Source organism: Dipodomys merriami, unplaced genomic scaffold, assembly GCF_024711535.1.
Source record: "Dipodomys merriami isolate MVZ:Mamm:240054 unplaced genomic scaffold, mDipMer1.0.p SCAF_6, whole genome shotgun sequence".
NCBI lineage: Eukaryota > Metazoa > Chordata > Mammalia > Rodentia > Heteromyidae > Dipodomys > Dipodomys merriami.
The window spans coordinates 11,321,727-11,347,500 of record NW_027206179.1 but is presented as its reverse complement, the minus strand read 5'-3'; the positions used below and the strand labels follow the sequence as shown (position 1 = coordinate 11,347,500).

At 53.3% G+C, this 25,774-nt stretch overlaps 2 protein-coding genes across 6 annotated transcripts; one reads left to right on the top strand and one right to left on the bottom strand.

Annotated features, from left to right (window-relative positions):
• The first annotated feature begins 1,377 nt into the window (after window positions 1–1,377).
• On the top strand, window positions 1,378–10,459 carry LOC138813472 (signal-transducing adaptor protein 2-like). 2 transcript variants are annotated; one of them, XM_070001907.1, is made up of 13 exons: window positions 1,379–1,591; window positions 4,422–4,493; window positions 4,644–4,770; window positions 5,579–5,631; window positions 6,654–6,754; window positions 7,203–7,340; window positions 8,166–8,235; window positions 8,345–8,447; window positions 8,576–8,641; window positions 9,489–9,635; window positions 9,718–9,810; window positions 9,893–9,967; window positions 10,171–10,459. In XM_070001907.1, the coding sequence occupies exons 1-13, from the start codon at window positions 1,490–1,492 to the stop codon at window positions 10,233–10,235; spliced, it is 1,212 nt and encodes a 403-aa protein (XP_069858008.1). In that variant the 5' UTR covers window positions 1,379–1,489; the 3' UTR covers window positions 10,236–10,459. The 2 variants fall into 2 exon arrangements, with proteins under 2 accessions (XP_069858009.1, XP_069858008.1); XM_070001908.1 differs by lacking the exon at window positions 8,576–8,641 and having other exon boundaries at window positions 1,378–1,591.
• Window positions 10,460–10,775: 316 nt separating this feature from the next.
• Window positions 10,776–21,226, bottom strand: LOC138813471 (fibronectin type III and SPRY domain-containing protein 1). 4 transcript variants are annotated; one of them, XM_070001903.1, is made up of 13 exons: window positions 21,064–21,226; window positions 20,056–20,151; window positions 19,745–19,876; window positions 19,046–19,147; window positions 17,905–17,927; window positions 17,631–17,779; window positions 16,812–17,021; window positions 14,666–14,764; window positions 13,045–13,204; window positions 12,124–12,203; window positions 11,385–11,636; window positions 11,181–11,269; window positions 10,776–11,073 (listed from the first exon to the last, which is right to left on the bottom strand). In XM_070001903.1, exons 1-13 carry the CDS (start codon window positions 21,076–21,078, stop codon window positions 10,963–10,965), a joined length of 1,518 nt encoding a protein of 505 aa, XP_069858004.1. In that variant the 5' UTR covers window positions 21,079–21,226; the 3' UTR covers window positions 10,776–10,962. The 4 variants fall into 4 exon arrangements, with proteins under 4 accessions (XP_069858004.1, XP_069858005.1, XP_069858006.1 ...); XM_070001904.1 differs by having other exon boundaries at window positions 17,631–17,752; XM_070001905.1 differs by having other exon boundaries at window positions 10,967–11,073; window positions 11,476–11,636.
• Window positions 21,227–25,774: the final 4,548 nt, after the last annotated feature.

The following is a 25,774-nucleotide window of genomic DNA, read 5'->3' as shown; positions in this document are numbered from 1 at the left end:
TCAGAAGTTAGAACATATCCCAGCTCAGTTCATGGAGCTAGTGTTATTATGTTGATACCAAAACATAAAAATCAGAGAAGTCCAAAAGCCAAGAGTATCATTAAGTAGCACAGAATTTGCTGAGCAAGTCTCCTGGTCCCATTCCAGGAAGCAGGTGTCTCATGCTTGTAACCTTGGCTACTCAGGAGGCTGAAATCCAAGCATCACAGTTCAAAGCCAGCCCAGGAAAGAAAATCTAGGAGACTATGATTTCCAATTAACCAGGAAAAGGTTGGAAGCAGAGCTATGGTTCAAGTGGTAGAGAGCTATTTTGAATGAAAAAACAAAAACAAAAAACTCAGGGACAGTATCTAGGTCCTGAATCTAAGCCCCAGGATAAGCACATACCAAAATAAACTAATGACTAAATGTACCATTTATTTATTTACTTACTTATTGCCAGTCCTGGGGCTTGAACTCTGGGCCTGGGCACTGGTCCAAAGCTTCTTTTGCTTGAGCCACAGTGCCACTTCTGCCTTTTTCTGAGTAATTTATCGGAGATAAGAGTCTCACAGACATTCCTGCCTGGGCTGGCTTCCAACCACAGTCCTCAGATCTCAGCCTCCTGAATAGCTAGGCTTACAGGTGTGAGCCACCAGTGCCCAGTTTAAGTGCACCTTTTATGATTACTTTAAAAAGTGAACTGCTGGGGCTGGGAAGGTGGCTCAGTGGTGGAGCGCTTGCCTTGCATGCATGAGGCCCTGGTTCGATTCCTCAGAACCACATAAGCAGAAAAAGCCGAAAGTGGCGCTGTGGCTCAAGTGGTAGAGTGCTAGCCTTGAGCTGAGGAGCTAAGGGACCGCGCCCAGGCCCAGAGTTCAGGCCCCACAACCGACAAATAAACAAACAAACAAATAAGATAGATAGATAGATAGATAGATAGATAGATAGATAGATAGATAGATAGTGAACTGCTTAGACAGCAGTGAACAAACTATACGCATATAGAATTGGGGTGTTAGCTCAGTGGTAGTGTGCTTGCCTAGCCTGCACAAGGCCCCGAGTTCCGTCCCCAGCACCTCAAGAGAATGGGATCAATAGGCCCAAATTGATCAGCACACTTAGAGCCGTCCCTATCGGAATCCCAGAGATTCTGTCCACAGAGAGAACACAGGAGCTGGCTGTGAGGAGCCTTGGAGTTGTGTCTAAGGGGCATTTGCCCTGTGCCTGCGTTCTTCTCTCTCCTCCCCCATTCCCCTGACCCTTGGATGGCACCTTACCCCACGCATGCTCACTCACACTCCTATCTTTTGAGCCCAGAGAGGCTGGGACTTGCCCTGGGTTCCTGGATCTGCCCCGGCCCAGCCCCCGCCCAGTACGGGCAGGGAGAGGGAGGTGATTGCTGACAGCCAGAGGAAATTCCCCTGGAACCAGTTTCTCAGCTTCCTGGCCCAGCTGTGGAGGGACACCCCTGGAAGGAGCGGCAGGGCCAGGACCCCCTGGGCCCCAAATGGCCTCTGCCCTGGGCCCACCCCGGGTCCCCAAGCCCAAAGGAGTTGCGCCTTCACACTACTATGAGAGCTTTCTAGAGAAAAAGGGGCCCCGAGATCAGGTAAGGGTTGATGGGAAGCTCAGCATAGCTCTGGAGCCGGGGCAGAGGTGGATTGTGTTTCGGGGCCTCAGTTTCCCCACGGGGTGGCTGAATGTGGCTGGGCTGGTACTGGGGGCTGTCAAGGGTTCTAGGTATGTGTGTCTGTCTGTGTCTATCTCTGTCTGTCCTTGTATTTCTCTACTTGATTCTTTTTCTCTATGTGTCTCTGTCGTTCAGTCGGTCTGTCGGTCGGTCTGTGGGTCTGTCTGTCAGTCTTTCCATCTGTCTCTTTTTTGATCCTTTGGATACAAACAAGACTGGAACTTCCTCCAGGAAATGAAAAGCCCTCTGACTCCCACACCTCTCTTCTTCCCTCTCTCTTCCCCAGCCTGTTCTCACTGGGGCTTTAGGGGTCAAATCCTGGACAGGTGACAGTCAGGGACATTGAGAGCAGATGTCCGGCCATATCGGACAGGACATGTCTGTATGTGTGCATGCACACCTGTGTCTTCCTCAGTTTCCCCGAGGCCCCCCAGCTCTCCCTCCGCACACACCCTATGAAGACTCTGAGCCAGCCCTCTCTGCTCCTCGCTCCAGGCATCCCTGCCATTGCCCCTGGGGTTTTCCTCAAGGTGACCTTGGCCTTCCCTCCACCTCCCCACTACCCACTCCTCTAGAGTTTAGGGAACCAGGTACAAACCCCTACTGGAAGCCTCCTTGCTGTCCCTGACTCCTCTAGGGCCTCAGTTTTACCTCCAGTGAAAGGGGTAGAGGGAGCTGGGCACCGATGGCTCACACCTGTGACCCTAGCTACTCAGGAGGCTGAGATCTGAGGATCGCAGTTCAAAGCCAGCCCAAGCAGAAAAGTCTGTGAGATTCTGATCTTCAATGAGCCACCAAAAAGCCACAAGTGGAGCTGTGGCTCAAGTAGTAGAGCCCTATCCAGCCTTGAGTGCAAAAGCTCAGGGACTATGCCCAGGCCCTGAGTACGAGCCCCAGGACTGGCACAAAAAAAATGAATAAATAAAAATGGCTCTCCTAAATTCATAGTTCACCTGGTTTGTCTTAAGCTAAGGTCAAAGTGTTGGGTACAGTACTCCCATGGGCCAGGTGTGAAGTTCCAAGTACTCCAATTGTTTTGTTCTCCACCTCTCTCTGCCTCTCTCTCTCTCTCCCTCTCTCTCATGTGCATGAATCATGTGTGTACTGGGGCCTGAAACTCTGGGCCCACACACTGTCCCTTGACATTTTCCCTGAAGGCTGGCACTTTACCACTTGAGCCACAGCCCCACTTCTGATTTTTGGTGGTTAATTGGCTATAAGAGTCTCTCAGATTTATCTGCCTATGCCAACTTAGAACCATGATTCTCTTCCTAAGTAGCTAGGATTGCAGGTATGAATCACCAGTAGCCAGTTGTTTTTATTCTTTTATAGTTTGCTGAGAATTTGTGCAGGAAAAATGGACTAATGTAATAAAAGCTACCACAACTCAAGATGGCTGAGGTCACGTCCAGCTGAACCTCCGAATACCACACGGAGTTTGACTATACACTGCTCCATTCTGAGTAGCTAGCACATGGTAGATCCTCACTAAGCGCGAGGCAGATAAATGTGTGGATCCAGGGAGGATGGATGGGTGGGTAGACAGGTAGGTGGCTGGCTGGATGAGTGGATGGATGGACAGATGGGTGGATGGGTTGGTGGATGGATGGATAGATGGATGGATGGATGGATGGACAGATGGGTGGATGGGTGGGTTGATGGATGAACAGATAGGTGGATGGTTGGGTGGATGGATGGATGGATGGATGAGTGGGTTGATGGATGGGTAGGTTGTTGGATGGATGGTGGATGGGTGGGTGGTAGATGGATGAGTGGATGAATGGATGGATAGGTGAATTGGTGGATGGTGGATTGATGGATGGAGAGGCAAATATGAATGAATGGATAGGTGGATGAATGGATGAGTTGGTGGGTAAATGAATGATGGGTGGATGGGTGGGTGGGTGTATGGATGGATGGATGGATTATGAGTCAACGGATGGGTTGATGGATGGATGGAGGAATGGATGGATAGGTGAACTGATGGATGGTGGGTTGATGGATGGATAGGCAGACAGATGAAAGAATAGATAGGGGATGAATGGGTGGGTAGGTGGGTGGGTGGATATGGACGGCATACTATGAAGCAGTGAGATGTTCTTAATCCTAGAGAGCCTCCTCCTCCACAAATTGTGAGGCTGCAATGGGTCCAGTTGCTTTGGTTTGTTGTTTCAGGGCCTGGAATGGAACCCAGGACCTAGGGTGTGTTAGGCAAGGGTTCTACTTAGAGCTACACTCAAGCCCAAGGGTCTCTTTTGCCCTTCCCCCCTCCCCCCCATCAGTTGCGGGGCTTGAACTCTGGGCCTGGGCGCTGTCCTTCAGTTCTTCAGCTCAAGGTTAGTGCTCTACCACTGGAGCCACAGCGCCACTTCCAGTTTTCTGGTGGTTACTTGGAGATAAGAGTCTCATGGACTATCCTGCCCGGGCTGGCTTTGAACTGTGACCCTCAGATCTCAGCCTCTTGAGTAGCTAGGATTGATTACAGGCGTGAGCCACCAGTGCTGGGCTTCTTTTGTCCTTTCTTGATGAGAACAGCAGATCCCAGAATGTGAGTCACGATGCATAGAGCGGGACCTCCCTGAAGACAATATTTGACCAGAAAACCGAAGCAGTTAGCTTTGTGAAGATGTGGGGCAAGCATATCCAGGTCTAGGAAACCAACAGCCTGTGCAAAGGCCCTGATCAGGGCAGAAGTAGGTTACTGGAGCTCCCTCGTTGACTTCCTCATTGCTCGCCCTCCACTTCTTAGGGTTACAAGAAGTTCTGGGCAGGCCTCCAGGGTCTCACCATCTGCTTCTACAACAGCAATCGAGACTTCCAGGTAAGCCTGAGAATGGGGAGCAGGACCTTGCCCGCCCTTGACCCCCACAGATCATGCACAGGAAGTGTGCCCCACTGTCACAGGAACAGCTACATTCTCCAAGAGGCTTGGGGCTGTCACACCTCCTTGTTTTTGTGTTCTCTGCCATAGCCACTGGAGAAGCTGGACCTGAGAACATTTGTGAAGCTCACAGACAGCATTCCCCAACTAAGCTCCCGTGATTCTGGTATCCACCTCACTCTGGTCCTCAGGACCCAAGAGGTCAAGTTCAAGGTAGGTGGATGGGGTGAATGGGAAAGATCTCTTCCATTCATGCAAACAAACAAACAAACATGTAGTCCCTAAGATGGCCTGCAGCAGACACAGGCAGTGCAAAGGCCCTGGGGCAGGTCTGAGCCTGATGTATTATTATAGGAACAGCACGGAGGCCTGTGTGGCTGGACCAGAGGGAGCAAAGAAAGCAGAGTAGGAGAGAGGACAAGAGGCAGGTCGTGCATGGCATGTGGGCTGTGGGGATACATTGAGCTTCTACCCAAAGGAAACTGGGATGAAAGAATTTAGAGCATCAGAGGTGCAGGGGATGTAACCCACCCTTTCAGCTGGACAGTTGGGCATGGTGGTGTATGGTTGTCATCTGAGCTACAATAGTAAGCTTAAATATGATATTGGTCCAGGCCACTCTGGGTGAAACCAAAACTCAAACTCAAAAGTAACTAAAGCCGGATGCTGGTGGCTCGGGACTGTAATCTTAGTTACTCAGGAGGCTGAGATCTGAGGATCATGGTTCAAAGCCAGCCTGGGCAGGAAAGTCTGTGAGACTTATCTCCAACGAACAACAGAAAACCAGAAGTAGAGCTGTGGCTCAAAGTAGTAGAGCTCTATCTAGCCTTGAGTGACAGAGCTCAGGGATAGCAACCAGGCCCTGAGTTCAAGCCCCACAACCCCCCCACACACACACAAAAAGGGCTGGGGTGTGTTAAGCAACCCCTTATTTGTAAGTCATAGATCACCCCCCCAAATACCATCTTCAAAGCTGCTCTTGGAGTTAGTGCCTCTTACTTTTCCCTCTTTTTCTCCCTAGGTAGAGAGCCTGGAGTCCCGGGAGATGTGGAAAGGCTTTATTTTGACCGTAGTGGAGGTGAGTGTGGGCATTTTTTTCTTTCTTTCTTTTGGTCAGTAGTGGGGCTTGAACGCTGAGCCGGGGTGCTGTCCCTCAGCTCTGCAGCTCAAGGCAAGTGCTCTACCACATGAGCCACAGCACCACCTCTGGTTTTCTGGTAAATTGGAGATAAGAGTCTCACGGACTTTCTTGCCCGGGGCTGGCTTTGAACTGAGATCCTCAGATCTCAGCCTCCTGAGTATCTAGGATGACAGTCGTGAGCCACTGGCACCTGGCTCTTTCTTTCTTTTTGCCAGTCCTGGGGCTTGAACTCAGGGCCAGGGCACTGTCCCTGAGCTTCTTTTGCTCAAGGCTAGCACTCTACCACATGAGGCACAGCACCACTTCCAGCTTTTCCTATTTATGTGCTACTGAGGAATGGAACCCATGGCTTCATGCATGCTAGGCAAGCGCTCTACCACTAAGCCACCTTCCCAGCTCTCGAGTGTGGGCATCTTCTACTCCTGTCTCTCAGACCCCAGACCTCCCTCACGCCCTCTCTTCCCCCCACCCCACACTGGGCTGGACCTGGAGACCCAGGGCCCATCTTCTGTGTTCCCAATAGTGCTTCAAATTCTAAAGTTAGCTTGCCATGACTTAAACCCAGTGGTCTACCTTCCTGCTTCTTTTCCCTATGACTTCCTTTTTCCTTTTTCTGTGTGGGTATTTCTGCTTGAACTCCGGGCCTCGTGCTTGGCTTTTTCACTCAAGGCTAGCATTCTCTACTGGAGTCACATCTCCTGTTCTGGCTTTTTGGTGAGAATCTCGTACTTTTCCTGCCCAGGCTGGCTTCAAACCTCCATCCTCAGATCTCAGCCTCCCCAGTAGCTAAGATTACAAGTGTTTTCCCCCTGTTTGGCACTTGTGGGCTGCTTGAGACTTTTCCAGCCCCTTGTCCCGAAGTATAAGTTTGTTTGAGCCCCCATGCCTGCCTGTGCTCTGGGCATAGCTGGCCGTCCCCTCACCGCCTGTGCCTTCCCGGGGCCCCCATCCCCTGTCAGCTCCGTGTCCCCTTCAACCTGACCCTGCTGCCTGGACATCTGTACATGATGGCTGAAGTCCTGGCCAAGGAGGAGGCTCGCCGCGCCAGTGAGGTGCCCTCGTAAGTCTTGGGGACCAAGGTGGGAATGGGCAGAGCAGGTGTGGCTGATGGTGGGCAGCGAGCTGAGTCTGTCGGCATGGGGTGCAGGTCTGTTAGGGGTGGGGGTCAGGGGGCAGAGCAGAGCTAGGACTCTAGGGGCAGGTGATGGGGGAGGGCGTGGCCTGAGCTCTGGGGCGGGGCTATGATGAGAGGGCGGGGTCTTGATGTGGGGCGGGGTTATGTGTGGAGGGGCGGGGCCTTGGTGGTGTAGGCATGTGTTGGAAGGGTGGAGCCTTGGTCTGGGCGGGGCTATGGCCTCTGCTCTGAGGCGTGGCTATGTTGGGGGCGGGGCCTGGCGCGGATTATGCCGGGAAGGGCGGGGCCTGCGCCCCCGGGGTCATGTTAGAAATAGTGGAGCCTGCGCCCCCTGGGGGCGGAGCTGTTCCCAGTTGCTGTGGTTTGGTTTTAGGTGCTTTATGAAGGTCAGCCGGCTGGAGGCACAGCTGCTCCTGGAGCGCTACCCTGAGTGCGGGAACCTGCTCTTGCGGCCCAGCGGGGATGGCACAGAAGGTGGCGTGTCTGTCACTACCAGACAGATGCTCAACGGGTGCGCATGCGCGACTCGGAGCCCTCCGCGGTGGGGGTGAGGGTTGTGGGTCAGAGGTTGGGGCGGAGCCACCCCTGAAATCAAGTTCGCCTAGGGGCGGGGCCGGCTTTGGGGGCAGGGGCGGCACACCGGCGCGGGGCTCAGTGCCTGAGAGTTAGACTGCGCTCCTCCGGCCAGTCAAGATGAGCAGGCCGACCTGGGCAGGCCTGTCAATCAAAGCCCGGCGCTGGTGGCTCACGCCCGTAATCCTAGCTACTCAGGCTGAGATCTGAGGAGCGAAGTTCAAAGCCAGCCTGGGGCTAGGCAGTCCGAGAAACTTACCTCCAGTAACCACTAGAAAACCGGGAGTAAAACAGAAGCGTTCAGGGACAGCGCCCAGGCCCGGTTCAAGCCCGAGGAGCTACCAAAACAAAAAACAAAAAACAAGGTCAAGCCCAGCGAGAATGGGCCTTTGAACGGGATAGGGCAGGGGGCAGAGGTCATGGAGTCCCGTTCAGGGGTCGATCTGAGGGCTGACAGAGCCTGGGCATCGCCCTGAACCCTCCAAGGGTGTAATCAGATCTCAGTACACAGGGTGGAGTCAAACCTGGAGGCGGGGCCAGGGAGGGGGCGGGCTGTTTAGGGGCGTGGCCACTTGGGAGGTAATCCTCCAATCGGGCGGGCCCAGGCAAACTCGGAGGGCGGGGCCGGGGAGGGACGGATCATGGGAAGGCGTGGTCAGTGGGAGGCGATCCTCCAATAGGGCCGGCCCAGCTCGGGGAGGGGGCGTGGTTTCGCGGGGGCGGAGCCAGGCAGAACCCGTTCCTCAGCGCGTTCTCCGCGCAGGGCGCCCGTGGTCCGGCACTACAAGGTGAAGCCCGAGGGCGCCAAGTACGTGATCGACGTGGAGGACCCGGTGAGCATCGGTCCCGGGGTCCCGAGATGCGCGCTGGTGGTGGGGTCCGCGCCCTCCCCCCGTCTCCCTGACCGCGGTCTCCCATCCCCCCTCCACCCCCCCACCCCAGTTCCCCTGCGCCTCGCTGGATGCGGTGGTCAACTATTTCGTGTCGCACACCAAGAGGGCGCTGGTGCCCTTCCTGCTGGAGGAGGACTACGAGAAGGTGCTAGGTGGGTGCGCCTTCGGGCGGGGGGAGCCGAGGGGGGCCCAGTCTTCCCCTTCTCATGTCCCCATCGTCCAGAGGAAAGGGACAGCCTCTGGCCGCCGCGCCTCCTCCAGGTCGCCCTCTCTGTTCCAGGCTACGTGGAAGCGGATAAAGAGAACGGCGAGAGTTTGTGGGTGGCGCCCTCCGCCCCGGGCCCAGGTGACGCCCCCACCCCGAGGCTGCTGCTGGGGCAGAGAGGGAGGGACCCTGAACCCACCCCCTCAGCTAGCACATACCCAGACCTCAGGAAGAGAAGTGACCCCAGATTTAGGACCCTAGAGGATGGGAGAAGAGTGGGACTGGGGGGGGGGCGGGAGAAGAAATCTGGTAGGCTGGCTAAGTCTAGGGTTCCCCTAGATCGGGGAGGAAGGGGACAAGGCAGAGAAGGGTTCATGGGAGATATGGTGTTTACTGACGACCCGGAAGGAATTTATTTACCTATTTACTTTAGGGCTGGTCCTGGAGTTTGAACTGGACACGGTCCCTGAGCTTTGTGGGGGTTTTTTTTGTTTTGTTTTTTTTCCTTGCACAAGACTGGTGCTCTACTACTTGAGCCACTGCTCCACTTCCAGCTTTTTTGATGGTTCATTGGAGAGAAGAGTCTCTTGGATTTATCTTCCTGGGCTGGCTCTGAACCTCAATCCTCAGGTCTGAGCCTGAGGACACAAGCGTTGTCCCATCAGGACTACATGCTATGTGGCACGTGTGTCCCTCGGAAGCAGCCAACATATGTAAACTCATCGCTCCATGGTGCAGTCATTCATAGATACGTGCACACACACTACCTCTGCTGCCAAAGTGGCACAACAGCATATGCATGAGCGGTTTTGCATAAACTCAAATTATGCAAATGCAGGCCCACGTGTGTCTCTATTACCTGAGGATACAAACACACTTGCATCCTTGTATGTACACAGCGCCATGCTGTATCCAGGTATGCAGACAGACAGACTAGAGGTGTCAGGACCACCTGGGCCTTGACAGCGAACCCCCTTTTCTCCATCAGATTCTGTAACCCCTGCAAGTGTCCCGAAGCTGCCACCTCCTGTGCCTGCGTCCAGCCAGGACAAACTGCCCCCACTCCCAATCGAGGATGAGAACTACATCACCCCCATTGAAGACACCCCATCTGTGGATTACGTCAATCAGGATGGTGGGTGAGGGCTGCAGAAACTGGGGTGGGGGTGCAGGAAGGCAATGGTTTCACATGACCACCCCCATATTTGTGTATGCAGTGATTTCCGGTAGCCAGCCAGCCGTCCTGAAGCCCAAGAAACTGGGAAAGCTTCCAGTAAAGCCTCCAAAGCCACCCATCAGCCCCAAGCCAGGTAGCTAGAGCGCTTTCCTCCCACAATGCACTCTGGGAGGGCTGAGGCCTGAGCCCACCTCTGCTCCCCCTCACCCCACCAGAACCCAAGGCTATCAACAGCGTCCCTGCCAGGAAGCTGATAGGCAGCTCGGCCCAGGCTCTCTTCCTTGCCACAAGTAAGGGGACTGTGGGGGTGGATGCAGGGTGAATTTTGCCCTACTCTGAGAGGTAAGACGAGGGAGCACGTTGTGGGTGGGATGATGCCTTTCAGCCTGTTTCCATTTGTGTCTGCACGGGACTCTATAGATTGGGGGGGAGAGGTTGTCATGACTGGGGAATTTCTGGCTCATCTGAAGCTGAGGTCCTGACCCCAACACAGGGCTAGGGGATGTGACGGCAGAGTTGGAGGAGAAGCTGCAGAAGAGACGAGCACTGGAGCACTGAGTCACCGCGATGCTGGGGACCAGCGGCTGACCTTCAATTGCCCAGAATTAAAACTCAACAGACTCCCCCACATACACACAGAGCAGGCTTGCTGCGCACTGGTGGCTCACGCCTGTCATCCTAGCTACTCAGGAGGCTGAGATCTGAGGATTGTGGTTCAAAGCCAGCCTGAGCAGTAAAGTCCTTGAGACTCTTATCTGCAATAAACCACCAGAAAACCAGAAGTGATGCTGTGGCTCAAGTGATAGAGAGCTAGCCTTGAGCTGAAGAGGTGAGGGACAGCGCCCAGGCCCAGAGTTCAAAACCCATGACCGACAAAAACAAAAAAACAAAAGCAGGCTTATGTGTTTGGCATGCTTGGGACACTGGGGGGGGGGACAGGGGCCCCACAATGTCTGTGCACAGTTGCCTCCATTACCTGAACTCCACAAGCCTACTTGCCTGACCCACAGAGATGTGCATATCATAGCGATTAGGGTGGGGAGAAGCTCAAGGTCCTGAGGCCACACCAAAGAACCAACCCCACAGCCTGGCCAGTGTTTGACCTTTATTTGCAAGTGAGGGGAGAGGGTCACCCCGGTGTCCACACCTTGTTGGGGACCCCCACCCCTCACTATCCAGAGTTAAGGCTCCAAGCAGCACATGAGAGGGCTTGGTCCAGTTGAACCACCCAATGCCTCTGGCAGCTTCCCCCTTCACCCCCAAAGCACCCAACCGGTTTGTGTCTCTAGGTAAGACTGGTGTTGGAGCTGCTGGTGGCACTGCCCCGCTTCTGTAGACAGCGCACGGAGCTGGGGACCTGCAGACCGGTGGTCACCTGGAAGCTGCCACACCACACCTGGGAGGGGGGGAGAGGAGGGAGATCAGGGGAGCCCTGCACCCACCCACCCTTCCCACCCCCTTCTCCGTCCTGCACTCCCCCTGGGCAGCCAGAAGGCGGCTCACCGTGAAGGCGGGCAGCAGCGGCTGTGTGAACTTGGCCTTGAACGTGTGCAGCAACTGTTTAGTGCGGGCGTTGTAGAAAGACAGGAGACCTGGGCGGGGAGGAGGGGGCAGCGGGAGGGGTCACGGGGTGGGTGATGTCCCGGGCTGAGGCTCAGGCATGGGGGCGGGGTGGGAGGGCAGAGGTGGCTGGAGTCTTGGGGTCACCTTGATGGAAGTCACAGTGCACACCCAGGCAGTCGGGCACGGGGGCATCCAGCACCTTGACCTTGTTGGCGTGCTTGGCGGTGAAGCTGACCTGCAGCCAGTTGTTGACGTGGAGACACCAGGACGCTGCCGTCTTGCCCAGCTGCTCAAAGCGGCCCAGGCTGCGGTAGGCCACGCCCACACCAAATGCCTTGCTGTCTGGCTCATAGCGCACCTCCCAGTAATGCTCCCCACCATCGATCATCGTGTCCCCTGGGGTGGGTGGGGGGGAGAGGACAGAGGGACACTGGGTAAAACCAGGGCCTTGTGGACTTCTACAGGAGCCCCAGCTACTTCCAAGGTCCTAGCGACTCCTGCCAGCTACTCCCAGGGTCCCAGCTACTCCTGCCAGCTACTCCCAGGGTCCCAGCTACTCCTCAGGCTTGGTAAACATCCTGTACATACTTACCAAAGCCAAGCCATAGGAACTACCTCCAATTCATGTCCAGATGTCCCTTAATTCCCCCCAGAAAGTGGTCCTCTCCTCCCCATACTCTGGCTCCTGCCCACAGTTCCCCATGGGCCCACAGTCCACCTGGAGTCTGGATATCCCACTGGTTTTCCTGTCCCAGATCCTTCCCTGGACTCAGAGGCTCCTTCCTGTTGATCTCTGAATCCAGATCTCATCCAGGTCCCCTGCTCCACACACACACACACCACCACCACCAGGGTCCTGCCCGGACCCCGATCCCATTCTTACCCAGCACTGTGTAGGACTCGGCGGTGAAGCGGTCCCGGCCCCCACGGCTGGAGGGCGCCCTCTTTGGAGATGGAGTACCTCTGGGGAAAAGGGGAGAAGCTTGGTCCAGGCCTCACTTTCCACACAGGAGGCCTCCCTGGACCATTCCAGGCACGGCCTGCTCCATTCGTCCCTGATAATACTGGGCTCAAGGCTAGTGCTCTACCACTTGAGTCACAGCTCCACTTCTGACTTTTTAGTAATTGAAGACAAGACTTTCCTGCCCAGACTGGCTCCAAACCAGGATCCTCAGATCTCAGGCTCCTGAGTAGCTAGGATGACAGGTGTGAGCCACTGGCGCCTGGCTAGAAAACATTTTTTTATATTTTTTATTTTTTTGGTCAGTTGTGGAGCTTGAACAGTGCCCAGGCTCTGTCCCTGAGCTTTTTTGCTCAAGGCGAGCACTCTAACACTTGAGCCACAGCTCCACTTCCAGTTTTCTGGTGGTTCATTGGAAATAAAGAGTCTCCCAGACTTTCCTGCCCAGGCTGGCTTTGAACTGCGATCCGCAGATCTCACTCAGCCTCCTGAGATGCTAGGATGACAGGCATAAGCCAAACCCTACTTATAATCCCTCCTCCCCTCCCACCCCCCCACCTCCCCATTCATGGTAGAAGGAAGCAGCCTGCTTCCTCCAGCACAGCTGCTCCCTAGCCTTCTGCTTCTCCTCCCGGTCCTGATCCCATTGGGCGGTGTGTGTGTGTGTGTGTGTGTGTGTGTGTGTGTGTGTGTGTGTGTGTGTGTGTGTGTGTGTGTGTGTGTGTGTGTGTGTGTGTGTGTGTGTGTGTGTGTGTGTGTGTGTGTGTGTGTGTGTGTGTGTTCCCCACCACCTTGGGAAGGGGAGTGGGGGAGGGAGGGCGGGAGGGGAGGAGGGGCAGGTACCTGGCTGGGGAGTTGACGGGAGAAGCTGTCCGCCCCTTGCCATCTTTCTCTCGGGCCTTGATGTCCTGCACCTTCCCGCCCATGGCGTCCCATTCCACAGAGAGGTTGTCCACCCGCAGGTTCTGGTGGGACGTGGAGGCGTCCAGGCGGAACATGAATGCTGGGGCCGGGGAGACCAGGGAGTCACAGAGACGGGAAAACCCAGAGAGACACAGAGACACGGGCGGGCAGGCAGTGACCAAGACAGACCGCCACAGGGACAGACAGGAGACAAGCAGACAGGCAGAAAGACACCAGGAGGTACAAGATAGGGAAGGAAGAACGTAATATGGAGCCCAAGGGAGGTCTGGGGTTGCGGCCCAACTGTTTCTAAAGTCTATGAGAACTTTCTTTCCCCTCTTTTTCAATACTGGGGTTTGAACTCAAGGTCTGGGCCTTGCTAGGCAGGTGTTCTACCACTAGAATCATGCCCCTGATCCTAGTAAGGGCCTTTTTCAAGACAATTGTTCTTCCCTGATTTTTCACCTCCAAGACAGGGGTGGAGTTACAGCAGGATGGAAGTGAGAGAGCAAAGGAACTTCCCAGTGAGATATGCAAATCAACATGGGAGACCTGGTGAATCTGATATTGAAGGCATATATATATATATATATATGTGTGTGTATATATGTATATGTGTATATATATGTATATATATATATATATATATGTATATATGTGTGTGTGTGTGTGTGTGTGTGTGTGTGTGTGTGTGTGTGTGTGTGTGTATAAATTTAAATTTAAATTTTTTTTTTGGTCGGTTGTAGGGCTTGAACTCTGGGCCTGGGCGCTGTCCCTCAGCTCTTCAGCTCAAGGCTAGCGCTCTACCACTTGAGCTACAGCGCCACTTCCGGTTTTCTGGTGGTTCATTGGAGATAGGAGTCTCACGGTCTCTCCTGCCCGGGCTGGCTTTGAACAGCGATCCTCTGATCTCAGCTTCCTGAGTGGCTAGGATTACAGGCGCCCGGCCATGTGTATGTATATATATATTCCAAGATAAAAGAAAAACAGCATGGTAAGAAGGCACCACGGTTCATGCCTGTAATCCTAGCTAATCAGGAAGCTGAAACAGAAATCCATGGTTCAAGGTCAATTTTGGCAAAAAGTTAGTCAGACTCCATCTCAAACAATACAAAATTCAGCCCAGGCAAAAAGTGAGCCTCTCTCTTTCTCTTTTTTGTTTAATTGAGCTGGGCACTGGTATTTTATGCCTATAATCCTAGCTACTCAGGAGACTGAGATATAAGAATCATGGCTCAAAGTTAACCTGGGAGACTCGACATTTATTGCAAAAATCTAGAACTGAAGGCATGGCTCAATTGGTAGAGCATCAGCTGGGAGTGAAAAACCTGAGCAAGTCCATGAGGAAAAAAAAAAAAAAAAAAGGAAAAGTGGAATAGAATGGTATCCATTCAAGCTAAGAATGCCATTGTGGACTCAGGTATGAGCTTCCTAGCGGCCAAGGCAACAAGGCCCACAGACCCGTTATTAGAGTATGACTGAGACACACAACCCCAGAGCACTGGGAGGGAGGGGGTATGTAGTCAGAGATAGGGATGGGGGGAGGAGGGCAGCTGGTCACCTGCTGTCTCCAAGGTCACTGGCTCAGAGAATTCACCTGCAACTGCCTTGTTACAGGCCTTCACCCGAAAGTTCATGTATTTCATGTCAAACTTGAGACCTGGATGGATGTAAGAGACATCAGAGGTATTTGGTAACACCTATCACTCTCCTCCATGATCCCATGGCTGCCACAATAAGGAACACCTTACAAGCAATTCTGTATCCCAACTCTTGACCCCACCTCCAAACCAGAGCAGCCAATGAAAAGACTTTATGGCCCTTGTCAGTGATTGGCTCAGAAATAGGCACATGACCCAACCAGACCAATCAGAGCCTGCCTTGCAACTTTGTTACTATGAGCCCCCTTCACAGACAATCTCTTGGTATGTTTTCTAAGCCTCTCTCATTATTATTATTATTAAATTTTATTTTATTGGTTGTGGGGCTTGAACTCAGGGCCTGGGCAGTGTCTCCGAGCTCTTTTGCTCAAAGTTAGCCCTCTACCACTTTGAGCCACAGCGCCACTTCCGGTTTTCTGGTGGTTCATTGGAAATAAGAGTCTCATGGACTTTCCTGCCTGGGCTGGCTTTGAAACTCGATCCTCCTGACTAGCTAGGATTACAGATGTGAGTCACCAATGCCCCTACTTGCTATCATCATCATCATCATCGTCATCATCATCATCATCATCATCATCATCATGCATTGCTAGAAATGGAACCCAGGGGCATGAGGCCTGTTAGTTTTTTTTGGGGGGGGTACAGCACATGGAACCCAGTGTCAGGCTACCCGAATCACACCCCATCAGCTCCCCAGTCTGACACTGGACTACACTTCTGACCTAAGCTGCCCCGGCTGCAGGGAAAGTCCCCCCCCCCAGCACTATCTCATTATCATATTATTATTTTGCAGCTTGCTGTACATCTGTAATTACTCCACAACAGAAAGTCACAATAAAATAAAAATAAAAAGCAGAAGGGTCTGGAGGTGAGCACTGTGGGTGCCTATTTTTAAGAGGCGGTGTGTTTGTTTTCATTCCCATGCAGAGGAGACACCAATAGCTTCTCAGGCTCCCAGGCTGGCTGGTGGCTTCTCTCCATAGCAATTAGCATGCTCATGATTAAGCATGTATGCTAATTACAGATAACTAGCGGCTGATTACAGCCCCTGGGTGAGGGAGTGAATGTCACGTCTGCAGACGAGGTCTTCCCTGCTCAAGGCAGCTTTTTAAAACTCATTAGGGAACCCCGATATTTCCCGCCTTCTGATCCTCCCCCCCTCCAGCTGGGTGGGTCCCCTGGCTTTTCTGTTTCTTGTAAGTGCTGAGGAACTCTCCCAATCCCCAGCTCCAGCAGGCTAAATGGGCTTGGGGATCTTCGCACGGTGTGGGTGCTGATAACTTAGACCTATGAGAGCGCCAGTCCGTGGCTGCTGGAGAGAGAAGGGGGAGTGACAGGGTGGCCTCCCTTCCTGTTCCTCAGTTCCCTTCCCTGTCAGATGTGATGCACGGCCAGCCTGCTATATATGGACTTTGGAGGAGGTCAGTAGTCTCTGGATGATTTAATAGCTCCATGGACACCTGCAGAGGCTGAGGTATTCGGGGAAGATAAGTAACTAGACTGGACTAGACATGATTTGCCCCAGGTATACTCCTTTATCTGCCTAGGTGTACTGACTTACCTGTCCAGGTATTCAGGTGTGCAGTCCTTACCTAAGCTGCCCAAGGATACTCCCTTACCTTCCCAGGTATATTCCCTCTGTCCAGGTGTGCTCCTTTACCTGTCCAGGTGTGCTCCCTTTACTTTAGCTGCCCAGATCTATGTCTCTTACTTGTCCAGGTGTATTACCTTTACCTGTCCAGGTAGCCCCCCCTCACCTGTCCAGGGTGTGTGTGTGCCTTACCCATCCAAGTATGTTCTTTTACCAGTCCTGGTGTTATTACCCTTAGCTGACCAAGTGTGCTCTCTTACCTACCCAGGTGTGTGTGTCTTACCTGTCCAGGTGTTTCTTCATCTGTCCAGATGTATTGCCCTTACCTGTCCAGGTGTGTCCCCTTACCTAAGCTGCCCAGGTGTGCTTCTCTTACCTACCTGGGTATCTCTCTTATCTGTGCAAGTATGTTCCTTTACCAGTCCTGGCATATTACCCTCACCTGCTCCCCTCACCTGTCAAGGTGTATTCTGTCTGTCGGATGCCCTCGATGACCATCCAGGGCTGGTCCTCCTTGAGGCGGGGCGGGCCCTCGAAGTTGGTCCTTCGATACTCCAGCACGTAGTGGTCGATCTTGCTGTCCTCATCCGGCATGCGCCACACCAGGGTCACACAGTTATCTGCCACCAGAGACTCGGCCAGGTCGATCACAGGGGCGCTGGGTACTGAGCAGGACAGAGTTAGAGGAGACATCAGGGTTCTGTGTCCACAGGGGATGTGCCAGGAGCCCGGGAGCCCCGTCCACTGCATGATGGCCTGTGTTGGGGGTAAACCACCTGGGGCTGGAGCCCCCTCAGGCTTCCAGCCAGCCAGGAGAGAAGCCAGAGCAGGCTCAGGGTTCAGCCCACAGAGGACTGACACTGGGAACAGTTTTTCCAGAACCCAACTGCTTAGTGAATGGGACTTCCTCTAGGCTTCACCTTTAGGTCTGTTCCATATGGGCTCCCTCCTAATACTCAACCAGGGCCCCACCCACGCATGGGTGTGGCTTCCCTGGCACCACCCACATTGGGCGTGGCTTCCAGGCATCCATCCACAAATGGGAGTCCCTAGCGCTCCACTAGCACAAGACAGGTCATTGGAAGGCTCCATGCACAGATAGGCGGGCCTTCCGAGTGCTCCACCTACATATGGGCGGGGCTTGCATTGACTCCACCCTCTGGGCCTTGCTGGGATTCAGGTACCTGTTGGTTGGCCTCACGCCAGGACCTTTCTAGGTGTTTCGAAGTCTACACCGTTTTCCCCCAAATCCCTCCAATGAGACCCCCTCTCACCAGGCAGGAACTTCAGGGCCTGCAGCATCTGCCGCTCCTGTGCAAAGTCCACCATGAGATGACTCATGTTATCGCTGACCTTGGCTTTCAGTGACAGCCGGAAGGCAGGGGCCATTGTCACCCTGCAGGGAAGGAGGTTTTCCAGGCTCCTGATTGTGAGGAGGGGCAGGTGTCTCCCCAGACCCAATGTTCTGGGTCCAGCACCCAAACCTGGGTGTCCCCCACCATTACACCATGGGGAGACACAGGGCAGGGACCGGATCCAGCATCTTACCCATCTTTGACTTGTTTGGCAGCCTAGAAAGAGGGATGGAACAGAATTCAGAGATCGGCTCATCTCTAATAGAATTCATGGTTTGAAGACAGCCTGGGCAGACACATCCATGAGCCTCTTATCTCCAATAAACAAGAAAAAAGCCGGAAGTGGTGTTGTGGCTAAAGCGGTAGAGTGCTAGCCTTGAGCACACCCAGGCTCTGAATTCAAGTCCCAGGACCAGCACAAAAAAAAAAGAAAAAAGAAGCCGGGCGCTGGTGGCTCACGCCTGTAATCCTAGCTACTCAGGAGGCTGAGATCTGAGGATCGCGGTTCAAAGCCAGCCCGGGCAGGAGAGACCGTGAGACTCCTATCTCCAATAAACCACCAGAAAACCGGAAGTGGTGCTGTAGCTCAAGTGGTAGAGCGCTTGCCTTGAGCTGAAGAGCTGAGGGACAGCGCCCAGGCCCAGAGTTCAAGCCCCACGACCGACAAAAAAAAAAAAAAAAAAAAAAAAAAAAAAAAAAAAAAAGAGTCTCACAGGCTTCTCTATCTGGGTTGTCTTGGATCCACAATCCTTAGATCACAACCTTCTGAGTAGCTAGGATTACAGGTGTGAGCCACCAGTGCTCGGCTCCAATCTTTTTTTTTTTTTTTTTGCCAGTTCTAGGACTTGAACTTTGGGCCTGGGCACTGTTCCTGAGCTTCTTTTTGCTCAAGGGTAGAGCTCTACCACTTGAGCTCCAGTGCCACCTCTGGCTTTTTTTCTGAGTTGTTTATTGGAGAAAAGAATCTCATACACTTTCCTATTAGGCTGGCTTCAAACCACGATCCTCAGATCTCAGCCTCCTGAGTAATCTAGGATTACAGGCATGAGCTACCAGTGTCCAGCTTACTTGCTTTCTCTCTCTCTCTCTCTCTCTCTCTTTCTCTCTTCTTTCTTTCTTTCTTTCTTTCTTTCTTTCTTTCTTCTTTCTTTCTTTCTTTCTTTCTTTCTTTCTTTCTTTCTTTCTTTCTTTCTTTCTTTCTTTCTTTCTTTCTTTCTCTTTCTTCCTTTCCTTTACATGCTGGTGCTGAGATTTGAATTCAGGACCTGGGCTTAATGTTGCATGAGTGGGTTACACACTGAAAACTACCTGGGTCCTGCCCCAGAGACACCCACCTGAGGGAAGTCATCGCTGTCCATGGTCTGTAGAGTCTGGTTGGCCGTCTCCAGCAGCTCCTCAGAGCTCTCCAGGGCCCGCGTGCAGGCGGCCAGTTGGTTCTGAGGGGAGCATGGCACCAATCAATCCACAGCTCACCATACAGCTTCACCTCCCAGGCATCTGCCCGCCACCTTCAGGACCCACAGCCCTCTGAACTCCAGCTGGGAAAGGGAGGCTGGTGCCTGGAGTACCTGGCCACAGCCTCTTCCCTCCCACCCCCCCTCCCCTGGGAGCCCCTCCCTGGAAAACACATGCCCAGAGCCAGGCTCCAGTGGCTTATGCATGTAATCTTAGCCACTCTGGAAGATCCAGATTTGAAATCAGCCTGGGCAGGCATGCCCCCTGAGACTCTATCTCTGATTAACTAGCAAAATGCCAGACTGAGGCATGGCTCAAGTTGATAGGAGGATAGCTGTGACCAAGAAAGCCAATCCAGAGGGCTCTGAGTTCAAGCCTTAATTTGGGCACACAAGAAAACCCAAAACTACACGTGCCCAGGTTGATTTCTCCTGAGCTCCGTAGTCCAAGGAGGAGTCCAAGGGGGTTTGATGGAGATAGGGAACGGGTGAGAGACTTAGGGGGCAGACGTTAGAGTCCACCATCACTAGGCTCTCTGCCTCTGGAGGCGGGCGGAGGGGGACACCTGACCCCCCCACCTGAAGCTCATAGGTGCGGCTGGCACGGTCCTGTTTAATCTTCATGAGCATGCCCTCCTTCAGCTCTTCCAGGACAGACAGCAAGGACTGGAACTCGGCTTCTAAGTCCTCCTGTACCTTGGTTGAGTTTGCCTGGGTTGGAATGGCAGGGATGCGTTAACATCTGTGTCCAGCTGAAGAAACTGAGGCCAAGCGATCAGCCAGACCCGGCCACTTCCTGGGCTTTGCAATAAGAAGCCAGTTCCAATGGCAGACACCCCCTGCCCTTTCCCCTTCCCCTCTCCACTCCCCGCCTCCTGTACCTCCCTTACCTCTACATTCAGCAGCATTTGCTTGAGTGAGTAGATAAAGCTCTGGATTTCTTCATTCTTCATCGCTAGCGTTGTGATGATCTTCCGAAGAGCCTCCTGTCCCACCAGACCACAAGTATCACACACACACACACACACACACACACACACACACACACACACACACTTCACGTGGCCTGACCCCCTGCTCTGCCCTCAGGAATTCAGGGAGGAGCTATGGGGCCCTCTGGCTCTCTATAGAACTCACTTAGGTGGTGGCCACTTGTGAGCAACCCCCAATTTACATGGGAGGAAACTGAGGCCCAGGATGAGCCTCTTCACAGAGGAGCAGACCAGAAGCAAGTCTGCATGAGCACCAAATCTTCAACCTAATACCTACATCTTGAAGGTTGCCCATGAACTGGTTGGAAGGGCTAGCCTGGGCAAAGAAACTCCCAGAAGGAAAATGGGTTAGCCTGGGGAAAGGGCTACCTGTGGTCAGTACACCCACAGGGGAACTGGGGTAGCCTGGGCTAAAGGCTAGCCAAGGAGCCTGGCCCCAGGAGCTGAGGTGAGCCTGAGAAAAGGAATTAACCAGAAAGAGATAACCTGGACAAAAGAAGGAGCCTTCAGAGAGCCCAGGTAAGAGGGGAGGGGGAAGGGAGGCTGCAGGGACAGGAAGGAAGGCCAGCCAGCAATTCCTGCTTCTGTCCTGACCCCCCCCCCAACCCAGGACTAAGAGGTCGCTAAGGTCAGTATAATGGAGCAGATTACGCGGGGAGGGGCGGGGGGGTCCTCAAGTCTAGGATGGTAGGCGTGGGGGATGGGGTCAGGGCTGGGACCTAGAGATGGGGGGGGCACCCAGGAGAGGGAGGGTGACTGCATGCAAACGGGGGAGCCGTGCACGGGGGAGGGCGCCGTGCATGGGGGTGGGGGAGCCGTGCATTGAGGTGGGGGAGCGCCGCAGCATGGCGGGGGGGGGGCTGCGGCATCACCTGGTCCCCACCCTATGCCCACACCCCGTCCTACCCTTTGGTCTTCCATGGTTGCAGCCTGGGTCACCCCGGCCCGGCCTGCGGGCCCCACGCGCTTCAGGAGTTCCCCCTCAAGCTGCCTTTGCCGCTGCCCGGGAGCCAATGGCCCCCGCTGAGCCCTCGCCACCGCCTTCGCCCGCCGCCGCGCCCCCGGTCAGCGCTCCATCACTGCCCGCACTGCGCAGGCGCGCGCTCCCGCAGCATTCTGGGAATTGTAGTCCAACTCCTGGATTCCAGAGCCTGGGAATGGGTTTGACTCCCGGCCCTGCTGCATAACCTGAAAGGTCACCCTTAGTCCTCCCAGACCGCAGTCTCCCCGCTTTCTCGCTCACAACCCTTTTCCCTTTGCTATTTTATTTTTTGGTCGGTCGTGGGGCCTGAATTCTGGGCCTGGGCGCTGTCCCTGAGCTCTTCAGCTGAGCGCCCTACCCCTTGAGCCACAGCGCCACTTCCGGTTTTCTGGTGGTTTATTGGAGATAAGAATCTCATAGACTTTCCTGCCTGGGCTGGCTTTGAACCATGATCCTCAGATCAACCTCCTGACTAGCTAGGATTCTAGGCGTGAGCCATCAGCGCCGGCTCCTTTGCTATTCTAACGGGGATCCAAGATGCCAACTCCCAAGGTCTGGCCCTTGATGACTCACTGAGAAGCCACAGACTTCATCAAAGCAGGCATCCACCCTCCAAAGTTCTCTTTTCTTCTTAAGACACAACCAAACTCCTGCACATCCACAAAGCCCCAGACTGTCCCCTACTTCTCCTTTTTTTTCTTTTTCTTTTTTCTTTTTTTCCAGTCCTGAGGGTTGAACTCAAGGCCTGGATACTGTCCCTGAGCTTCTATTACTCCAGGATAACACTCTACGATTTGAGCCACAGCACCACTTCTGGCTTTTTCTATTATGTGGTACTGAGGAATGGAACCCAGAGCTTCATGCATACTAGGCAAAGCACTCTACCACTAAACCACATTCCAGCCCTTTTTTTTTTCCTTTTTATGATGCAACCAAACTCTTGCACATCCCACAAAGCCCAAGACTCTCCCCTAAAGAAACCTCTTCACAGTTCAGGTTCTACAGGGTAATAGGGTGTCTATGGCCATTCTATTTCCCCTACCAATCTGACAGGTTCCTAATGGCTTTTCTGGCTAGGGGGAGGGGAGGGCGGAGCTTGGGAAAGTATGAAGACAGGCAAGAGGGGGCAAAGGGGAGGCAGGGAGGTTGTGGAGACACAGCGCCACCACGGGGACCTCCCTGGGCTCAGAGACACCGCTGTGTGACAGACTCAGGGCTTTCTCAGCTCTGAGTGAGGAAGCAGGCAGTGTGCGGTTGGCTGGGACACACTGAGGTCTCTAGGCCTGCTAACAGCTTCTTCCTCCTGCTTCTGACCTTCTAGCCCTGAGATAAGGCCTTGCAGGGCTGGGGGGGGGGGATCTTGAAGCCCCCAGGGACGCTCAGTGGGGCCCCTATACTTCTCCCTAAGAGACAGGAGAGGACAGACTAGCACCTAGAGGAGCCAAACTGTCCCTGAAATCCATCTTCATATTGTAGTGTGGCCCCTTGATAATGTGCAAAACCCCCAGGCTTGCTCCCGGAGTACAGAAAAGAAAAATGTGGCCACCGCTAGTGGCTCATGCCTGTAATCCCAGCTATTGAGAAATGTAAGATCTGAGAGCGTCAATTCAAAACCAGCCTGCAGCTGAATGCTAGTGGCTCATACCTGTCATTCCAGCTACTTCGGAGGCTGAGATCTGAGGGTCAAGGGACCCAGCCTGGGCAGGAAAATTTGTGAGACTCTTGTCTCCAATAGACTACCAAAATGCCAGAACTAGAGGTGTGGGTTCAAGTGGTAGAGCACCAGCCTTGAAGAAAGAAGCTCAGGGACAGCACCCAGCTCCCCCCCCACACACACACACAGAAAAAAAAAATGAAGCATGAAAGCCACAGAAAAAGATTATTAGCAAAATATTTGCACATCTGAAATACCAGAGTAAAATCTCTTGATGCAACAAATACACAAGCGAAAAAATGACATTGGGAAGTTCATAATGGAGGGGCTGTTCCCACCCTCCTCTTCTCCCCTGTGTCCCCACCTCAGACCCCTTATGTTCCTTTAGAAACTTCCAGAACAGAGCCGGACGCTGGTGGTTCACGCCTGTAATCCTAGCTACTCAGGAGGCTGAGATCTGAGGATCGCGGTTCAAAGCCAGCCCGGGCAGGAGAGACAGTGAGACTCCTATCTCCAATAAACCACCAGAAAACCAGAGGTGGCGCTGTGGCTCAAGTGGTAGAGCGCTCGCCTTGAGCTGAAGAGCTGAGGGACAGCGCCCAGGCCCAGAGTTCAAGCCCCACAGCCAACAAAAAAAAAAAAAAGAAACTTCCAGAACAATGTCGGATCTGTGGGATGACTCTGCTTGACAGACACACCTCTGCTTTTCAGATGTACACCACTTTGGGGAAACTGAGGCACGGGGTGGCAGGAAGTGAGCACCCCCCACCCACCACACCGCAAACAACCTGGAACACAGATGTCAGCCTCTACCCTCCCCCTCCAGTGTCACAACCGCGGGGGATGGGGGAGGAACACTGTGGCAGGAAGTGTACACAGGGCTGGGAGAGGAGGGGCCGCAGCTTGGAGCCTGGGCCCCCAGACCCCAGGAATGGGGTCCTCTGGCTGGGTGCTACTGTTGCTGCTACAGCTAACCCGTTTTCCATTTCTCCCACCAGTACAACCTGTGGATTGGGGGATTCAGGGCCTCAGAGGGTGCCCCAGGATAGAATTCCATCTAGGCCCTCTGTATCAGCCTCACCCCCTCTGTCTCTTTAGACTAGCCTTAAAAATTTGTGTGTGTGTGTGTGTGTGACAGTCCCGGGGCTTTATCGCAGGGCCTGGGCGCTGTCCTTGAGCTTTTTCGTGCAAGGCTGACACTCTACCACTTGAGCCACAGCTCCATTTTTGGTTTTCTGATGGTTAATTGGAGATAAGAGTCTCATGGACTTTCCTGACTGGGCTGGCTTCAAACTGTGATCCTCAGATCTCAGATCTCAGCCACCTGAGTAGCTGGGATTATAGGTGTGAGCCACCAGTGCCTGGCTTTAAATTCTTTTCCTTCCTTCCTTCCTTCCTTCCTTTCTCTTTCTTTCTTTCTTTCTTTCTTTCTTTCTTTCTTTCTTTCTTTCTTTCTTTTTCTTTCTTTCTCTCTCTCTCTTTCTCTCTTTCTCTCTTTCTCTCTCTCTCTCTCTCTCTTTCTTTCTTTCTTTCTTTCTTTCTTTCTTTCTTTCTTTCTTTCTTTCTTTCTTTCTTTCTTTTTGTTGGTCATGGGGCCTGAAGGCTAGCTCTCTACCACTTGAGCCACAGTGCCACTTCCAGCTTTTTCTGCGTATATGGTGCTGAGGAATTGAATCCAGGGCCCCATGCATGCAAGGCAAGCGCTCTACCACTGAGCCATCTTCCCAGCCCCTCTTTCTTTTTTTTTTTTTTTGGTTGGTCATGGGTTTGAACTCTGGGCCTGGGCGTTGTCCCTGCGCTCCTCAGCTCAAGGCCAGTGTTCTACTGCTGAGCCACAGAGCCACTTCTAGTTTTTGAGTGGTTTATTGAGATAAGAGTCTCACGGATATGGGCTGGGATGTAGCTCAGTGGCAAAGCGCTTACCTACCAAGTGCAATGTCCTGGGTTCGATCCCCAGTAGCAAGAAAGAAAAGTCGAAAAAAATACAGTTAAAAAAAAAAAAAAGAGTCTCACGGACTTTCCTGCCCGGGCTGGCTTTGAACCGAGATCCTCAGATCTCAGCCTCCTGAGTAGCTAGGATTACAGGCGTGAGCCACCAGCACCCGGCTTCTTTCTTTTTCTTATAAGTGTATATATGCTGGTCTTGGGGCTTGAACTCAGGGCCTGGACATTGTCCCTTAGCTTGTTTTCTTTTGTTGGTTATGGGTCTTGAACTCAGGGCCTGTGCACTGTCCTTCAGCTTTTTTGCTCAAGGCTAGCACTCTTGTGCTACAGCGTCACTTCCAGTTTTCTGGTAGTTAATTAGAGATGAGTCCCATGGACTTTGCTGTCTGGGCTAGCTTTGGCGTGAGCCACCAACACCAGACTAGAACCAGGGTCTTGTGCCTGCCAGAAAAGTGATAACTACTAAGCCACACACCAACCCTGTCTTGCTATGTGGACCAGCTGGCCTGGAACCTTGGGGTTGTTAATATGTCTGTGGCTGGCTGGATGGCATGGTTCACGTCTGTAATCCTAGCTACTCAGGAGGCTGAGATTTGAGGATCATGGCTCAAAGCCAGCCTGGGGAAGGAAAGTCTATGAGAGTCTTATCTCCAAATGGACCACCAAGAAGTAGAGCTGTGGCTTAAAGTAGTAGAGCTCCAGCCTTGAGTTCAAAAGCTTAAGGACAATGCCCCAGGCCTGAGTTCAAGCCCTAGGACTGGCACAAAAATAGAGAAAGAAAGAAAGGAAGGAAGGAAGGAAGGAAGGAGGAGAGGGAAGGAAGGAAGGAAGGAAGGAAGGAGGGAGGGAGGGAGGGAAGGAAGGAAGAAGGGAGGGAGGGAGGGAGGGAAGGAAGGAAGAAAGGAAGGGAGGGAAGGAAAGAAGGAAGGGAGGGAAGGAAGGAGGAGAGGGAAGGAAGGAAGGAAGGAAGGAGGGAGGGAGAGAGGGAGGGAGGGAAGGAGGGAGGGAAGGAGGGAGGGAGGGAGGGAAGGAACAAA

Coding starts and splice junctions, on each gene's coding strand:
- LOC138813472 (XM_070001907.1), top strand. CDS start 1,490: ATGGCCTCTGCCCTGGGCCCACCCCGGGTCCCCAAGCCCAAAGGAGTT. Junction 1,592..4,421: donor AAAAGGGGCCCCGAGATCAG/GTAAGGGTTGAT, acceptor TCCACTTCTTAG/GGTTACAAGAAGTTCTGGGC. Junction 4,494..4,643: donor ACAGCAATCGAGACTTCCAG/GTAAGCCTGAGA, acceptor TCTCTGCCATAG/CCACTGGAGAAGCTGGACCT.
- LOC138813471 (XM_070001903.1), bottom strand. Junction 13,205..14,665: donor AGTGACCTTGGAGACAGCAG/GTGACCAGCTGC, acceptor CCCCGGCCCCAG/CATTCATGTTCCGCCTGGAC. Junction 11,270..11,384: donor GCACTGTGACTTCCATCAAG/GTGACCCCAAGA, acceptor CTCCCCGCCCAG/GTCTCCTGTCTTTCTACAAC.